The sequence below is a fragment of the Haliotis rufescens genome, unplaced genomic scaffold (assembly GCF_023055435.1).
Source record: "Haliotis rufescens isolate VD_foot unplaced genomic scaffold, xgHalRufe1.0.p SCAF_6, whole genome shotgun sequence".
Lineage (NCBI taxonomy): Eukaryota > Metazoa > Mollusca > Gastropoda > Lepetellida > Haliotidae > Haliotis > Haliotis rufescens.
This window is the reverse complement of record NW_025964334.1, coordinates 30278059-30291002: the sequence shown is the minus strand read 5'-3', so window position 1 is coordinate 30291002 and position 12944 is coordinate 30278059. Positions and strand designations below refer to the sequence as shown.

At 40.1% G+C, this 12944-nt stretch overlaps 1 protein-coding gene across 3 annotated transcripts in view; it reads right to left on the bottom strand.

Annotated features, from left to right (window-relative positions):
* The window catches only part of LOC124141027 (leucine-rich repeat and IQ domain-containing protein 1-like), a 46468-nt gene that overhangs the window by 4006 nt on the left and 29518 nt on the right, over positions 1 to 12944 (bottom strand). The window contains exons 19-27 of one of the 3 annotated variants that reach the window (XM_046508879.2): positions 11377 to 11883; positions 10684 to 10819; positions 9800 to 9925; positions 9149 to 9201; positions 7991 to 8224; positions 6637 to 6731; positions 6150 to 6257; positions 2133 to 2150; positions 643 to 754 (exon numbers count right to left, since the gene is read on the bottom strand). In XM_046508879.2, the coding sequence (XP_046364835.1) occupies positions 643 to 754; positions 2133 to 2150; positions 6150 to 6257; positions 6637 to 6731; positions 7991 to 8224; positions 9149 to 9201; positions 9800 to 9925; positions 10684 to 10819; positions 11377 to 11883 (1389 nt within the window). Of the gene's footprint in view, positions 1 to 642; positions 755 to 2064; positions 2083 to 2132; positions 2151 to 6149; positions 6258 to 6636; positions 6732 to 7990; positions 8225 to 9148; positions 9202 to 9799; positions 9926 to 10683; positions 10820 to 11376; positions 11884 to 12944 lie in introns of all 3 variants that reach the window. The other 2 variants (XM_046508881.2, XM_046508882.2) reach the window with 2 other exon arrangements.

Genomic DNA, 12944 nt, shown 5'->3' with positions numbered 1-12944 from the left:
CACTGTTGGCTCTTTGATTGAGCCCAGAAATTAATTGTAGTCTAGTTCGGCAAGGGTGGAAACTGGACTTATATAGTCAGTTAACTCCTTTGCCTCGGGAAGGTGGATAGATAAATGACAGTCTCAGTCCAAAACATAACACAGACTACCAGTGCTATGATAGATCTGTGGAACAAGGCCCAGTTCATCAGGTTTTTCACCAAACTTCTCCATGCAAAGGTACTGGGGCTATCTCAGCTATTGCAATGATATTTCTATGGTGTTATACTTTCGTTCGTCTTTCCTCCAACTCACATTTCCATGTTCCTTTATTTGTTTATTTGTTTGTTTGTTATTTGTTTATTTGTTTGTTTGTTCGTTCGTTCGTTCATTCATTCCTTTCTTTATTCCATGTTCGATGATAACTAAACACCAAAATGACAACAGAATCTCTACTCTGCAATGTTTTAGATTCACAATATATACCCACTATGGGAATGGGGGTCTTATGTGAGAGAAATTAATATACTAACAGCAAAGCTACCATAAGTACAGCTTCACATTTACTGTTAGTTGAGACCCAGAAACAACCATTGATGGAGCCTTATTTTCAGTGTATAGTCTACAACACTTTTTGCGATATGTCTACAAAATTCTGCTTACCCCTCCTGGAAGTTGGCAACCTGTGTGTGCAGCCACTCATATGTGCGCACACTTCGTGTCTTCACCTCCTGTCGTTTCACAAAGTCCTGGCGTTGAATCTCATCCTCTCGAGCTGGACCCCAGAAAACAAACATATAGTCAAGAAGCAGACAACATACAATCAAGAAGTAAACAACATGGCTGCCCAGACTGTATTTAGCCTCTGTTACATAAACTAGATAAGTAATATTTAGCAGGGGTAAGAGTATTCGGCATCACGGCAGTCATCACTTGTTTGTAAACATAACAGTCAGTTGGCTGTGAGTTCAACTCCAAGCGTGGTTGTTTTTTACTAGTGGCAGTGATAGTATAGAGAGCTCCACGAATGAGCTATTGCTGTGAGGAGCTTGGTTGATTCATATGGAAAGGTAAGTAACTGTTACCAAAACATGTAAAGTAAGACTTAACTAAGGTGACCTCAATCTACAACTAATCGCAGTAAATAAATAAAAGCAGTAATGTGCTGGGTGCAAATGGACCTATATTTGGACCAAGATTGCCCTAGATTCTACTTTCTTCCTTTTTTCACTACACATATGCAGCTTCCATTTTTCCCCATCAACCATACTTTCCTCCAGAAAGAATATGTTTTTGCAATTTTATTTTATTACAACCAACCTATTCTTTTTATCTTCTTCTCATAAATCAGGAAAACAAATCAAGCTAAAGTGGTCTTTGATATTAAAACATTACCAACAAGAAAGCCCCATGGCAAATACATCTGAAATAGTCCTTATTATTTACACTCGAACACAAAGTTTGACAATAATCTAAGAACATGATCTACTTTAAACAAATAAGAAGCTGTTAATTGAACTTGTGAATTTAACTGTGCTCAAGCATATTGCATTAGTGATCTACTACTACCCATCAATATAATGCAGAGGCACAGAAAGAATGGTGAACATTCTAGACTCTTGTGACAGGCAGACAGTGGGTGAGTGAGTGAGTGAGTAAGTTGGATTTTCACACTGGCCAGTAAGTCTGTTCTACCTTTGTATTTTGTTTTGTTTGCTGTTGCACTCAGAAATATTCCAACTAAATAACAGACTCTGAACCAGAAAATCCAGTGATTGACATCATGAGCATCGATCCACGCAATTAGGACACAATGACACGCATCAACCAAGCCTGAACACCCATGCTGGTTAGTCACGTCATAAGAGAAGTACAGCTTGTTGGGGACTTATGTCCTGACGCAGAATCCCAACGGGCTCTGTTCTGTCATAGTGGGTTTGCTTAATGTGGGAGGAAAGTTCAAAGTGATCAAGGTCGTAGGCTTTGATGACTTGGTCAAACCAACTAACAAGGGTATGGTGGTGACACCCACTTGGCTAATTAGGACAGTGATATGGCATCCTAGCATCCTAGGCTAACACTTACAACAAGCAGACGCCACATCTGGAAACACAACACAGAGATACCACATACAGTAAAGCTACTAATCATACCATGAGTTCCAGTTTTAGCTAAAAATACAAATAATTAAAAACTGGTAAAGTATCATATATAAAGTCAAGTGCTGAAGACAATGTATGTTCCTGTTGATTAACTTTGAGTCATGGAGGATGTTTAAAGCAAGATTCTCATTAAGTATTGGAGAAAACACACTTACGAGGTTTTGGTAGACAGAGCATGCCCTGGGGAGAGGGAAAAACCAAGGGGGCGAAGCGGTTTTTCCCGATCCCCAGGGCATGCTCTGTCTACCAAAACCGAGGGAAAGTGTTTTTCCATACTTATAAACCATCTTAATTTATTAAATGTTATAACAAGCATCTATAAATGAGGCGCTTCATTATAGCTCTTCCTTGAAGACGTGATATCATAACTTGCACGTGAAATTCGCTGACTTGCCAGGCGTCCAAGAGCATTTGGATGTGTCAACAACAAAACACAACTAAAATACTTACTTTTAAATGAAAGTGAAATCTTCGGTTACTAAATGTTTGCGTTGCAATATTCCACTTCTTTTAAACTTTTCAAAACGAAAATTCGCAAATTTTAAAGGTGTTTTTTGTTTTACAAGATTTTCGACTTTAAACAATCCAACTGTTACATAGAGGTAGTTGTCATGTAAAGGCTAGCATTTACTGCACGTGCAAATTGTGCAGCATTGATAAGCACTTGTTTAAAAGCACATGTTTTGAAACCTCGCTGTCCTTTCACCAGCATCTTCCTGAGGCAAGAGAGGTAACTGACTTGAAAAGTCCAGTTTCCACCCTTGCCGAACTAGGCTGGAATTACTGGGCTCGATCGTAGCACCACCAGTGGCTATTACCAATTATGTCCCTTCTAAGCCTCTCCTAAGGACCAATCAGATTCCACCTCTCGTATCACTTGCGTTTGCTTCACACAAAATGGTTGCGCCAAGTCAGGACGATCTGATCGATAATCAATATCTATATTGTGATAAAACGGGTCTTACATCGTGAAATGCATCAAATCACGTGAGCACCTTGATTAAAAACAATAGAAGATTTGGAAAATATCTGCTGACAACGAGTTGGTGGTACACATGCTTTACAAATCCTGCAATCGACCGAAATCTGCTTGACAGTTTACTAACCGGATTTCGATTTCGGTGAGCGATTTTGATTGGACTATGCATAGACTCTTTAGTCCAGCCAAAATGTAACTCCATAATACCAGCCTAGTTCGGCAAGGGTGGAAACTGGACTTTTATAGTCAGTTAACTCTCTTGCCTCGGGAAGATGTTCACCAGAGACTCTGAAGTGATGTCGCTTTTAAATGTCCACGCGGAACTGTACACCTGACATTCAATTTTAATTGAATTATATTTTGAATTGCTACATGTTGTCATTTTTTCAGTTACTTGGTTAAACCTGGGATTTGAGGTTTTACATTCAAAGTAAAACCTGCCGAACGAAAATAAAAACCTCATAATAGGTTTTACTTTGAAAGTAAAACCTCTTAATGGGTTTTACTTTGAAAGTAAAACCTCACAATAGGTTTTAATGCCTATAGAAAGAACTCTCTTACTTAATAGAGATCCCAATGAATAGGTTTATAAAATCAGATATTTCACTTTGATTATGAAACCTCTCTGTGAAGATATAAGTTATCAGCCAATCAGCATTGAGACTTCTGAATTCTTATTATGAGTGAAAGAAGCATTCAGACAAGCATATTTGATTTGTGTGTGTCAAAAACAAAAATAATCATGAAGTTCCAAATGCAAAAAATAAAGCTGAGCTATCATATTGAAGTGGATATCTTATCCTCTGTCATTTCTGTTTGCCATGGCACCCACACCCAAAGGTGTCTCCTTTCGAGTTTATATTTGTAAAGAAATGAAGCCAAATTCTCAGAAGTCTGACATCTAATTGGTTCACTTGACGCTACCTATGGAGGTGTCGTTAGATCTTCATGCTGAGTGATATCATACTGAACTTAATGAGACTGATGTTCAGGGAGACATTTTATGTCAAGAAACATCGCCATGAATACCCTCTTTGGTTAATGTTAGAAGACAAAAAGTACCATTGTTCGTACATTCTAATAAAGACTAATGTATAGTCTCTGAAAACATATAATTTTGATAGACACAAAAAGCACCCTTTAAATTGAAAAGGAAAATCTAGACTTGATTCATTTTGAGCTATGGCATTACAGTAAGGGCTGGGCAGAGGGGCAAATAAAATGGTTCAGGGTCTGTGAAACAAACTAAACTACCGGGCAAAAGAAAGTTTTCACTTTAAAAATAGCTGTATAAAAAGCAAAAAAGCTGGTACAGGTTTGAACCCCCGCAGAAAACATTCGCCCAAATGCAACATGACCACAACCACAACGCAGATTTTCGAACGCAGCTTTCCAAATCATGCATTGTTGAAAACGTGCAAAACGTGATTTTGAGACATCGGTCCAAATTCACGTGTGTGATTGTGGCATAAATACCGATGTTGGACAGAGCAGGCATTCAGTAAGCAAAAAACCACCAAGAATATGCCCAGACTTACACAAGCGTAACGAGACAGAGCGATCGGTATGGCCAATATGGGGGCTATTCAACGTCAGATAGCCAGAACCTTCAACTGCCCCCAGACCACCATCAGCAAGTTGATAATCCGCTACCAACAGACAGGACAGACTCAAGACCGGCCAAGATCGGAAAGACCGAGAGTGACAACACCGGCCGAAGACCACTACATCCGGCAGATTCACTTCTGAAACAGATGTGTGATGGCGACAACAGCACTAGGGCATGCCATCAGCAGACGAACAGTCCTTCGACGACTTCGTACAGCTTGTATACGAGCCTACCGACCCTTCCGTGGAAAGGCCTTGACCCGTCTACACCGTCAACGCAGACTGCAATGGGCACGAACTGTACGTCGGTGGCAGCGATGTGACTGGGCGAGAGTGCTCTTTACAGATGAAAGTCGGTTCTGTCTGTTCAGGACCGATGGCAGAGTTCGAGTTTTTCGACGAAGGGGAGAGCGACTGGCGCCAAACTGCATTAGAGAAGTTCACCCATTTGGAGGTGGAGGCGTCATGGTATGGGGTGGCATTTGTGGCCAGATTACAACACAGCTGGTTATCATCCGAGGGAACCTGAATGCTCAGCGATACAGGGATGAACTGTTGAGACCTGTTGTGGTGCCCTTTATTCAACACCAGCCAAGAGGGTTTAATTTTGCAACAAGACAACGCAAGGCCTCACACCGCCCGAATTGTTCAAGACTACCTGAACAACGTTAACGTCAACGTATTGCCCTGGCCACCTTGTTCTCCAGACATGAACCCCATTGAACATCTCTGGGATCATCTTGATCGTCAGCTGAGACAACATGTACCGCCTCCAGCGAACCGACAGGAACTTGAACAGACTCTATTGAACTTATGGAACAGGATTCCTGTTGACGTTATCCGCCGACTGATGACGTCAATGAGGAGGCGTGTGTTGGCGTGCATGGATGCCCAGGGTGGTCACACTCGCTATTGATGATGTGTTACCTGACTACTGTGTCATCAATGGACTCTTCATGCACTTTTTCAATGAACTCTGATTTGTGTAATTTTTAATTTAGACCCCTTGACTCTTTCTTTGTGTATTGCGGAGAATGCAATATCGGCATAAAAATGTATTTTCATTCTTATTCATGGAAAATGATTTCTTTTTATAAAATAATCATCATAAATCTCACATATGCCTTTGTTTTTGGTGTTTGGTCAAGTGAAGTCGGTGAAAACTTTCTTTTGCTCGGTAGTTTAATTCTAATACAACTTTGTGGGATAGAATGCTTGGGTTTTAATGCACAGAATAGTTCTAAATGAATCTGAAAGTTAGTGTTACATTGGGTAGCAAATGGGAACACACTTTTCTTTAGATCAACCATCATCTAACATCTGAAAATGCCACTTATGCTTAAAGAACCATACCATTCCCATTTTCCAGATATTCATAACTTTACACATTGTCAGCAAAATGTTTCTATTTATATTCTTACCTTGGAAATATTCCTTCCTTGGTAATGTTCGCCTAACAACTGGTCTTATTGGAGACAGCTTTGTTGTTTCTTCCAGTTTGCGAAACAAAGCAAGTCTTTGTTTGGGATCTGTTAAAACAAAAATCATATTTAAAGCGCATTCTTGTGCATTTGTACAGAAATAGCATCCTGTTCTTCTTGCTTTTTGAAATAAACATAAATGTTCATGTGATTCATTTAAACAAATTATTACTGTGACAGGAGTTGTCCCATCATGCTATGCAGGAAAACAAACAACCAGTTATGTATCACAGCCAATACACAAGTGACTGTGTCACAAATGTGTTCTTAGAGTTACCTACCCTTAACAGGTACTAACATAGTTACCTGCCCTTGTCCTGCTATAAGACCAGAAAACAATGACCTATGTCATATACAGGCTGGCGAAGAATGGTGAAAATAACAAAGAAGGTTGTTTCTTTCGCTTAATTAATTATTGCTTCCATACCAAGTTTACTCATTTTCTGTTTCTTCTCAGAGTTCAACTTCATTTTCTTTGCTCTCTGCATCATCAGTTCTGCAGTGCGAGAGCTCTGGAACCCCCTGTAGTAGAAGGCAGGCAGCATTTTGAGTCAACATGGCAGAGCTAACAAAACATCATACACTTCATTTTGTATAAACATGTTGTATTTTCAGCTTATATTAATTTCCTGCCTCTGAAATGGTTTACAAGCTCATTTTGAACGTTTCATTTTAGTCTAATTATGTATTGGTTTCTTTTTCCTTTGTTACATGAAAATGAATTTTCATTTACACACTTTCACTGTCATGAAAGTTCGATTCCAACCCTGATATCATTACATATTAATCTAAAGATCTATTCTTTCACACTGTAACTATTAACAACATCTATAATGGCAGGTCGTAGGCTAAATAACTAAGATTGGGTCAGGCAAGCCAGTGGCTTGAGTAACAATTCATGCTGTCCACACACATATATTTTTCTTTGTTTGTTGTTGAACGCCACACTCAACAATATTCCAGCTATATGATGGCGGCCTATAAATAATCGAGTCTGGACCAGACAATCCAGTGATTGACGTCATGAGCATCCATCCACGCAATTGGGATATGATGACATGCATCAACCAAGTCAGCGAGCCTGACCACCCGATCCCGCCACACACAGACCAGTTGTAACTATCTCATCCTCATCACTTCACTCCTACAACATCAACGGGGTATAGGGACCTATTCTGCCCATGAATCCCCACAGAGATGGCAATCATAAGGAAGTAGTTACATCTTTTGACATGTTGAGTGAGTTGGGTTTAACACTGCTTTGAACAGTGTTCCAGTTATATAACGGCATGTCAGCTTCATGTGGGAGGAAAGCACTAAGTGATGTAGGTCTCAGACGTTACCACTTTGGTGAAATCCACAAGCACGGGTACAGTGCTGACAAACTTAGAAACATAATTGGGCGAACCATGATTCAAACCCACGATCAAAGGTTTCTGACATGCTCCTGGGACACAACTATGCACAGTAACTTGCGAAGCCTTAGATAACTGGGCAACCCTTTGACATGTTGAAGAGTAACTTGCGAAACAAAAAGCCTCATAACTCAACTATGTACCTAGAGAGCCACCTGGCTCCTTATGTTATTTCCTGGTTGGTAAAGCAATAGTTTTCAGTGTCAAAAACTTCATAATCAATCTCCTTAATGAAATATTCAGGTTTCAGGTTCATGTTCGTTCAAATGCAGGATTGCACAAGTTGTGTGTAAATGTAGCCTGGGTACTGAGGTTGGTCCCAGAATGCACCTGCTGACATATGTATTACAATTACACAGCATCTACCATTCCTCGGCCAACTTCTCCTCCTTCTTTGACAGGCCCGTACGATGGGTGTCGGTGACACTCCTCAATGAGGAGGGGGGTCGTGGTGGGTGGGGACCCAGGTCAGACAAGGGTGAGTCCGCATTTCTCCAGGCCTGGCGGGGACGGTTGGGTGGGTGGACGGGGGCTAGCTCCAGCTTGAGGACATCCGGTGTACCCCGTCTTCCGATAGGTGGTTTGCCCAGCACAGGATGGCTGTGACATCAGTAAAGAAATAATGTATGAAACTACACCTTTTTCATTTTTCAACTGACTAAAAGCTACAATCAGAAAATTAAAACAAAACCTAGTTGAAATTTATTTCTATGTACTAACCACTATATCTTTAAAAGTAAAGTAAACTCCACAAATGTTACAAACATATCAGTTATTTTTAATAGGATAATAGTTTCTGGTTGCAACAAACCCCTTACAAAGAGGAAAAACCTGATGGACACAACTAAATGTGATGTTTTAGGTCGCTGGTTCACCTCAACCTTGATTCAAAATGATTTTTAGCTTGCAAGGTCTGCAACGTCAGGTTCCAATAAATACTAAAGTCTGGAACAGACAAATTAGTGACTGAAAGAGTGAGCGACAGTCCACTTCATTGGGATATTCCAACATGAAAACAGCCAAGCCACAGAGTCTCTGATTCCCTGGTTAGTTGGCTCTTACAACAGGCATGGGTACCCAGAACCCCCACCGGGATAAGACTCTTTGGCTGCTATAAGCCTTTATCATCCCAAACTGGCTCCCACAGGCGATATCGCTTGAGTGAGATCTACACTGTACAATGAAATTGCATCACAATGCATTGCAGACCATTGTGACATCATTGGTTACCATGATGTCACAATCAAATGAAATCACTAATGGCTCTGCTACTGAAGCTGTAAGCAGTACTTTTTACACTTAAGACGCTGCTTATTACTGTCTACCAACTGAAAAAGTTGGAAGAATGATGTTGGATGATAAATAAAATCTAATCCGACTGTCTTTTGATATCAAATATATCAACACTTGTTGATAAAAGTGGAAAAATCCTTGGCAAGCCTCGGAGTTTTCCCACTTTTATCAACTCGTGTTGATATATTTGATATCAAAAGACATTCGAGTGAGATTCTCTATTTGTCTCACCTCTGTGGAAGCTGGGGGGTTTCTGTTGGTCTCCAGCCCCTCTCCAGAGATTCCTGTAAATACAAAAATGGGGAAAACTATGAAATCCATCCATGTCTACTTGAATAGTGAGTATGATTTTATGCCACTTTTAGCATTATTCCAGCAATATCTTATCGGTGGACAACATCAGAGATGGGCTGCACACAATTTACCCATGTGGGGAATCGAACCTGGGTCTGTGTACTTGTAACTGCAATAAGCTATTAACTGTTCTTGCAGGATTTCTCTCACAACATTCCTATGAAGCAGTGACTTTTATGTGTGAGTGAGTGAGCATTGTTTACAAAGCCATTCAGCAATGTCCCAGCTACATCACAGTGACCTGTAAATGATTGAGTCTGTACCATACAAACCATCTGGGCTTTTAGTTCTTAGCCAGGTTACAAATTGTCATCTCCCGATCCTCATCATCCTCTTCACTCCAGGGCTTGCATTTTGGGAAACCTACACTCACCCCTGGATCCATTCTCATGGTTCTTGCGATCGCAAATTTACAGTTTATACCCCTGTGCCTGATGTGTGGGCCAAACCTTGAAATTGGATGTCATAAGCTTTTACTTTAATTGCCTAGCTACCCTACTCCAACTTCTAAGAGTGTCAAGATATTACCTCATCAAAGGTTAGATCATCCATATTGAAGTCGTCTAGATCGGAATCATCATCATCTCCCTCCCTCCTTGCATAGTCCAGCGCAGCCGACAGCTTCATGCGCAGGTTGTAGCCCCGCCATGTGGCCTGCAGGCAAATATAGCATTTGATAATCTCAGTGTCATTATGTACCTCTTCCCTTTTTACTGCATGTAAACAGTATATGTTGATTTTAAGCTATAGATTTATCTATTGCATTAGATCTTGTACATGTAAATATTTGGTCCAAAAAATATGTAAACTAAATGATAGAAAACTCTGCCTAAGTACTAAACCACCAGCATCTAAATCCACAAAGAAACCTTCACACTACAACTGTCATTGGTCAATGTAACATGTTAAAGTATGGCAAGTAAAGTCATAGTGCAAAGGTCGCTATGAGGAACAGGACTCCATTCTACAAAGAAATTTCAGAGCTAGGACCATCGAGGTCAGTGTTTTAAGAAAATGTTTATGGCCATCTTAGCACTAAGATAGCTCAGCAGAAAAGGGTCCCAGATCACAAACTAATCCCAATCTACAATGGTCATATTCTGTAAGTCAGAGTAAGTAAACTTGCATTTTAGAACAGGACCAACTTGCACAAGCGATCTTAGCACTAAGGCTATTTGAACGCCTTTACTTCAATATTGACTTACAATAGTCTTAGCACTAAGACAACTTTGGGTTAAGTGGTCCTATTCTTTTAAGCAATGGGGTTCCATAGCCCTAGTCCATAAGCAATCCTAGAGCGATGACCTCTGTAAACCGGTGCTAAAGAATGGTTATGAGTTACGACTGTCTTAGCGCTAAGATCACTGTGTACTACAGGACCCTGGCTGTAGATTCTCCATGCTGCAGCTCACCTGTATCCTGGTGGCTGCTGAGTGCAACTCCTCTAGAATGGCCAACTCGTCTGGAGGCAGATTCTGTAGCGAGGCTCGAAGATTCAGGTCACCCCGGGCAGTGTCAGCAGGCCATGCTGTGTTCTGTGAACCAGTTCTGAAGCATGGACAATATAACTCTTTGAAGTTCAACTTTTCAGTCAGTGTTATATTCATAAAAGATGTTACCGGCTAATGTAGAAAGTCCAAGCGACAATGACATTAGCAATGTCCATACAATTTTATATATTGTATATGGATCATATCAATTTTGAAAAAGAATTGTATAATATTTCCAATAAGTCACACAGTTTAAGCCTATCATAAATATGGTTTCGAATCTCTCTTTTTAAAATGTGGGGTGAACTTATGATACAAACAAATGAAAGATGAGTGAAAATAAATTCTGGAAACAATTTGCATTTGTTAGCCGAAGATTAGCCAATCAATTCTACATTTAATTAAAACTATGTCACCAAATGATTTAGTTATGTCATTTAATTACATCAATGTAATTACTATGCCTCATAAAGAGGGAGTGCGCACCCCTGCAGACCCTGTGTGTTAGCATTAACAATGAATTAACAAAGATGGTTGGGCTCATATTAATGAAGACAACAGATCCATGGCTAAACAAACCCTATATGCCAATCAAATACTTCCTATCCATCTCACCTCTGTTCTGTCATCTGATTTTGTATAGACTTTTCAAATAGATCCTTTCCACTGCCCATCCCCTGTGATGTCTCAGTTCTCAGACTGCTTTCAAACAATTTCTTGGCATCACTGCATCCTCCATGAACTTCTCCAGCAGCAGCACCACCACCGCCAGTCTTGGTGGTGGCCATCAAAGCTTTCTCAAACAAGTCTCTGGGGTTATCAGATACCAGGCCACCATCTTGTTTCATCTCTTCATCCTTCTTGTTGCTGGAGTTCAGAGCCTTTTCAAACATTTCTTTCGGGCTCAGATAAGAATCTGTGTCTTTTTGAAGCGCTTTTGTCCTGGCGGATTGTGGCCGACCAGACTTGGGTGTAGTTGGGGCAGTGGGTATTGTCATAGACACTTCACCATATTCGTGCGCATAACGGTGTTCAACTGCCATTTTGAAAGATTTGTCACAGTAGCGGAAATACACTTCACACAAGGCCAGGTCATCTACTTGAGACTTGGATTCAACAGCCCTAAAAACAAAATCAAGTATTGTAATTAATGAATTTCATCAGGCTGATTATTGTGGCTATATGTTTCTCAGTTGCTTTGACGTTCTGAGACATTTTGAAAAGGGGAATAAAGGGATTTTGCTGAAGACAAATGGCATTTGGACATATTCATCGATTTATCAACTTTTTATAGAACACGCTTCTATATATCTCAACCAAATCTGCTAAATATCTGTAGAGCATTTTGGATGACAATCAGTCAATGTTCTAGAACATGAACTGATCTGAAACCCTGGAACATGTTGACCATAACATTGAACATATGCTGTATTATTACATCAGTTGCAGGTGTATTGTTATTCACCTTGTTACTATTGAAACATATACTTTGAAAATGTTGTAAGAACTTTTAAATCATGTAGAAACAAATAGAATATTATGAAATAAATACAATTTCACTCTTGTAATTCTAGTTTAGCCTTGTTAAGGACATAAACATCATTAAGTCCGGGCCAATAAACCAGTGGTGGACAGGGTAAGCAAAGTTCAGGGTATGATGACACACACTGTCACTATCACATACTCAGTGAGCTGTTACTACAAGGTATAGGGGAGCAATGATTGCCATAATTTAGCAAAACGTGCCTTACCGTAGAACAGGTGACTTATAGTAACAAAATGTGCATTATTGTTAGTGTAAAATATTAGGTTTTGTTTGATAAATTCTGATGGTAAACAGAAGTCGTTCATGTAATGTTATCAGTGGTTCGGAAAACGTTGTTACGTAACGCACATGCAATGCGTGCTCGAGCTTGGCTACCGATTGTCACTTGTCGTCTGAGAAATAAACGAAGTGGGAAGTTGGCAGGTTGTCTCTTGGTTATTGAAAGAACACTACAATTTTGGCGACGAGGATGGGATTCTACATGTGTGGTACCAAGAAGACCAATCTGTAAGTTGGTGACGAACCTTCGCTCTGTGTTAATGGGACTGATAGCGCTTGTTGTAGTGTGCTCTGTGCTCTTAAAAATGGGGTCCTCGACATATGGTCGAATGGAGGAATTTTCAGTGTCTGAAAATGC